Source organism: Palaemon carinicauda, chromosome 5, assembly GCF_036898095.1.
Source record: "Palaemon carinicauda isolate YSFRI2023 chromosome 5, ASM3689809v2, whole genome shotgun sequence".
NCBI lineage: Eukaryota > Metazoa > Arthropoda > Malacostraca > Decapoda > Palaemonidae > Palaemon > Palaemon carinicauda.
Window position 1 is genome coordinate 42,281,082 of NC_090729.1, and position 5,628 is coordinate 42,286,709.

A 5,628-nucleotide genomic window follows, 5' to 3' on the forward strand; every position below is an offset into this window, starting at 1 on the left:
AGCTTTAGTTTGATGTTTTGATAAAAAGCTAACGTCCGAAAGTATGGAATTAGATGTACATAAACAGATAAAGAAACACATGTCTAAGTGTACTGACCTTGATCCCTTGCTTACTCAAGTTTTTCCCTTGCTGACTCAAGGTTTTTGCAAAAAATGAAACTAAGCTACAACAAGTAAATGTAGTTAATAATAATCAAGCTGCATGGATGACTTGTTATAATTGCAAACGTCAAGGTCACTTGATTGCAGACTGTAGGACGTGATTTTGTTCGATTCATGATAGTTCATCCCATTCATATAATTGATGCTTCTCGCTTAATCAACAGCAGATTCCTAGAGAAACCCAGACAGTTCCCTATGGAAATAAAAAGAAAACTCCTCAGTTTAATAAAAAGAAACAGGCAAACAGCAATGTAGTTCAAAATCAAAAACAAACAAATTGTGCTTCAAGTAACTCTATTCCTGGGCCGTCTAGCCAGAACTCGCAAGGTCAGACAAATTTTCAGAATGTGCAAAGCAAAGAAAATACCACATAATTAACTCCAATGGGGGACAGAGTGATGTTGGGTCATTCATATACACATCTTTTGTATCAAATAATCCATTTAATAATTTATCAGATAATTGTGAGGCAATAGACTTTCCTATGAAACACACGTCCGAATCCAATAAATCAGTGCAGGTTCCCGTAGATTTGCAACAAATTCACGCAATAATAAGCCAAAATGAGTTATGACCAACATTATATGCTGTAAATTTAGAACACAGATCCTTCACATTATTTTTTGACTCTGGTAGTCCACGTAATATCATGGATTTGAGGACTCATCACTTGTTATTTACGAACTTCCCTATAGAGAAGTCCGGAGTAAGGCTCTCGGGTATAGGAAATAATGAATTAAATGTAATAGGAGTAACTCATGTTCAGTACAAGGTCGGTAAGCGCACGTTTGCCGATACCTTTATCATTATACAAAACATTGATATGTATCCAGCTGTAATTATAGGATACCCATCTATGGGCACTTAAAACATTACCTTAGACCCTGCCAAACACTGAGTGTATATCAAAGACAAATTCTATAAGTCTTCTAATACCTAAAAAATCAGTTTTGGATAAAAAGGAGATGACAAATAAAACAGTAACGTACGTTGAAGAACCAATCTTTTGTCTCATGAATCAAGAAATAATATACGCGACCCAACAGAATTCCCGTTCACCCGTAATATCATTTTGCACGCAATCTATCCAGTCGAACGTAACTTCGAATATATTATTACGAGTAAAGAAAACTTTGCCGGGATCTGAAATATTAATCCTTTCCGACACTTTGAAAACTAACGGATTGTCCATCACACACGCTATTTATGCAGTTGGCTCACAACAACAATGTAAAATTGAAGTCTGTAATCATTTGAATACCACTTTAGTAATTCACAAAAATCAACATATCTTGGATGTGGAAGTTTATAAACATCGCATTCTTACCGTCGCTGAAATCAATCACGCTCAATCAGTTGCGGAGGAATCCCTTTTGCAATCTATAAGAAATAAAATCACTAAAGACATTCAAGAAGAGGAAATTCCACAGAAATTTTTTGGTGTTTTAAATAAATATCATAATGTTTTCTCCACTACGGATGGATCCTTACGTAAAACGGATGTCATATAACACCAAATAAGGTTAAAAGACAAGCAGAAAATTATGTACCCTCGTACAGACTCCCTATAAAATTTGAGAATGAGATAAATGAGGAAGTAGGTAAAATGCTAGAAGAAGGAGTCATTAGGATATCGAAGAGCCCATATAACTTTTCATTAATAGTTGTACCGAAAAAAGATCGAACATGACGTATCTGTGTAGACTTCCGTCGCTTAAATGAGGAAACGATCCCTGATTGATTCCCAGTGCCATGTACTGACGATATTTTATCTTTGCTAGGTCAGAACAAATATTTCACCAATTTGGACTTACCCTGGACAGGTAGCGTGGTGTCAGATTTGGCCGGGAAGCGGCGCAAAAACTCGTTTTTTCGTTTCTGCGCATAGACGCCTTGCAGGCTCTGGCTTGTCTACCCAGGAGCCGTTAGTTGCTCACCAGCTTCATCGCAGGAAATATTCGCCACTTCTCTACTCCGACGCATTCGCCGGTTATCGCCCTCCAAAGTTGGAATTGTTGCATATTATCAACCACGTTACCGTTACAGGGGTATGTCACGCATACGCAAACATTTTGCATTTGACATTACTGTATTATTATTTAGTGAAATAATGTAATTGTGTCTATCGGAACATATCAGTGAATGGTGTAACTACTTGTACCAATCGCCATTTTGTTTTGAAAGCAGCAAAAATGTGATTCTGAGGCTAATTTCTAATTTTCTATTTTTTCCTGTTTTCAGATTTCAGCATGGCGAAGAAATATCTCAAGGAGGAGGAGTTTTTGGAGCTCCTTTTCGTCAGTAGTGATGAAGAAGAGCCTTTGACCATTACCTTTGAAGAAGACACTATCCAAGACGACCTGGTCGACAATGAAACCTTGCTGCGTGAGGATAACGAGGATCAACTTTTGGTTGCTGAAGAAGCGGAAACAGCGCATGAAGAGAGGCGAGATTTTGCTGTCTCGCACGCAGTTCGTCTTGATTCCCTTGTTCCTGTGACTCCTGCAGAATCTACTGTGCCTTCTTCAGCGTCTCCTGGTCCTTCTTCAGCGTATCCTGGGCCTTCTTCAGCGTCTCCTGGGCCTTCTTCAGCGTATCCTGGGCCTTCTTCAGCGTATCCTGCGGTTCCTGTGCCTGATCTTAGTCCCGTGGAGATGAGGAGTAGGAAAAGGAGGAGAGGACCTCTTTGCCCTGCAGAAGGTGTGGCATTGAAGAGATTGCCGGATAACTCCTACATGGCTAGGGACAACACGAAGTGGCACTCAGAGCCAAACCCAACAATGCCACCAATCTTGAAGATCGACCAGTTTGACACTGCCGGTCCTACCATGGCTCTCTTCGGGTGTAGGACTCCTGCTGAAGTGTTTGACAAATTTTTGACATATATAATGCTTGCAGAAGTGGTCATCCACACCAACGACAAAATCATCACCCTACGGAACAAATACAAGCGGCAAAGTGACCCCACCTTCAAGGATTTGACCCTCATGGAGTTACGTGCCTTCCTTGGGATCCTCATCATGACAGGGGCACGGAAGGACAATCATCTGACAGCGGAAGAGATGTTCTCCAAGTCTCTAGGATGCCCCTTCTACAGGAGCATCTTGAGTGAGCGCCGCTTCGCCTTTATTCAGAGGGCCCTACGATTTGACAGTATTGCCACGAGGGAGGAGCATGTGCGACATGACAAATTTGCTCCCATAAGGAATTTGTGGGACCAGGTCATTGCCAATTGCATTGCCAACTATGAACCCAGTGGGCATCTTACTGTGGATGAGCAGCTCCTCGCCTTCAGGGGACGGTGCGGTTTCAGGATGTACATCCCGAATAAACCAGCAAACTAGGTAAAAGGTTTTATTTATATATATATATATATATATATATATATATATATATATATATATATATATATATATATATATGCAATTTTTTAAATTTTTTTTATTATATATATGCAATTTCTTTAATTTTTTTATAGGTCTAATTTTGTTTTCTTTATATTTATTGTTTCTTTTATTTTGTTTTCTTTTCTCTTAGGTATGGCATCAAGTTAGTTATGGCATGTGATGCAGACACGTTCTACATGTGCAATGCCATTCCCTACCTGGGCAGGGGAACTACCAATACAAGTACGCCCTTGGGAGAATACTTCACGTTGGAGCTAACCCGACCCTTCAGGAAGGCTGGGCGTATTGTTCAGACAACTGGTTTACTTCCCTACCAGTAGCCAAGGCTCTCCGTGAACGTGGGATGCATTTAGTTGGTACTATTCGTCCCAAACCTTACCTGCCTACTGTGTTGCTGACAACGCCCCTGGAATTAGCCGAATCTGTTGCCACGTATAATTACAAGGACATGGTCACCATTTTGTGCCAACGTGTGAAGCTGACGATAAGGATCCAGATTCTTTCCACAGTTCATCACAATCCCACAGTTATTGAGGATCATAAAAGTCACATGCACATGTTTTATAATGCCAAAAAGGGAGGAGTTGACATGTTCGATCAGATATGTTCTGCCCTGACCTGCAGCAGGAAGACCGTATGTGTCTTCTATGGGATTATCAATCTTGTTGTAAATAATTCCTTTTTTATTCACCAAAATCTGCCTGACAACATCTTGTATAACAGGAGGCAATTTTCTGCGGAATTGGCCATGGAACTCGCCCGTGATGCAGCACTTTCAAGACTCGCAAAAAAGAGGTACCTCCCAAGGGACTTGATTTACCTCATTTGCTCTGTTTTTGCAACACAAGAGCCCGAAGACGAGAGTCCAGACACTCCAAAACGAAGTGAGAAGTGCAACAGATGCCCTCTCTGCCCTTCTTCTTCTAATGTCAGGACCAAGCTTTTGTGTGGCAAGTGCCATAAGCCTGTTTGTAACTCGCATGTCAACTACACCTGCGACCAGTGCCAACTCACGTAGTAAGTTTCACGAATTATTTTTCTTACCCGTTTATACTTACTAAAAATAATTTTCAACCTTTTAGCTGTCATATGGGGTCATCATAGATTATTTATTTACCATTTTATTGCATATACATCAATTATTAGTACTCTTTCTAGATATGCGCACGGTACGTGTTACATTTGAACTAAGCTTTTGCCCAGTTTACATTAACTATATATAATTCCTAAGGTTTTGCCATCATCTGGGATCATTGTAGATGACTTTTGGAAAAATTCATCCAAATGTAATAAGTATTACCACTATAAATATAGTATTCCTTTCACACAAATATATTGTAGTGATTTAGCGTATACAAAAATTAACCGCTTTTTCTTTTCTTTACAGATCTGGCAGTTTTGCAGATATCGGCGATGTTTTTACGTCAAGTTGTGCACACAGGACTCTAGTTGCAGCACACAAGTGGTTTTTTGTTAATTGTTTTATTTTAAAGTGTCCAGTGCAAGTTATCTATGAAAAATTGTATTTTTATACTTATTTTCGTATTTATGTAAGTACAGTGCTATCTTATATTCAGCGTTTTTTTTCTCCTACACCAGTAGAAAGTAGACTCTTTAAACTAGTAAACTATTAAAAAAAAAAATTGTAAATTGGTATCCTCCCTTTAACCCCCCCCCCCCCCCAAAAGGGAGCATAACACATATGACACCATGCTACCTGCAACGGGTGAGTTTGGCCACGCTACCTCAGGCTTTCACCAGATAACATTAGAAAAAGATAGTATCCCATACACTGCCTTCAGCACAGCAAGGGGACATTATGAATTTTTGCGTATGACTTTTGGTTTACGTTGTGCTCCCATAACATTTACTAGAATGATCAACATAGTCTTTGGAGACTTGTTAGGGGACATCTTGCATGCCTATATGGACGACCTTGTAATCTTTTCTAATACCTTAGAAGAACATTTACGTAAACTGGAGCTAGTGCTACAGAGACTAAGACAGCATAATTTAATGGTAAAGATTAGTAAGTGTGAATTCTTCAAAAGAGAATTAG

General features: G+C 39.5%; 1 protein-coding gene across 1 annotated transcript in view; it reads left to right on the plus strand.

Annotated features, from left to right (window-relative positions):
* Positions 1-3,769, plus strand: part of LOC137640860 (uncharacterized) — a gene marked incomplete at its 3' end in the record, with an annotated part of 4,317 nt that extends 548 nt beyond the window's left edge. Inside the window, exons 2-6 of the mRNA XM_068373322.1 lie at positions 327-413; positions 1,944-2,167; positions 2,465-2,633; positions 2,808-3,502; positions 3,700-3,769. Coding sequence (XP_068229423.1) covers positions 327-413; positions 1,944-2,167; positions 2,465-2,633; positions 2,808-3,502; positions 3,700-3,769 — 1,245 coding nt within the window. The remainder of the gene's footprint in view (positions 1-326; positions 414-1,943; positions 2,168-2,464; positions 2,634-2,807; positions 3,503-3,699) is intronic.
* Between the last annotated feature and the right edge of the window lie 1,859 nt (positions 3,770-5,628).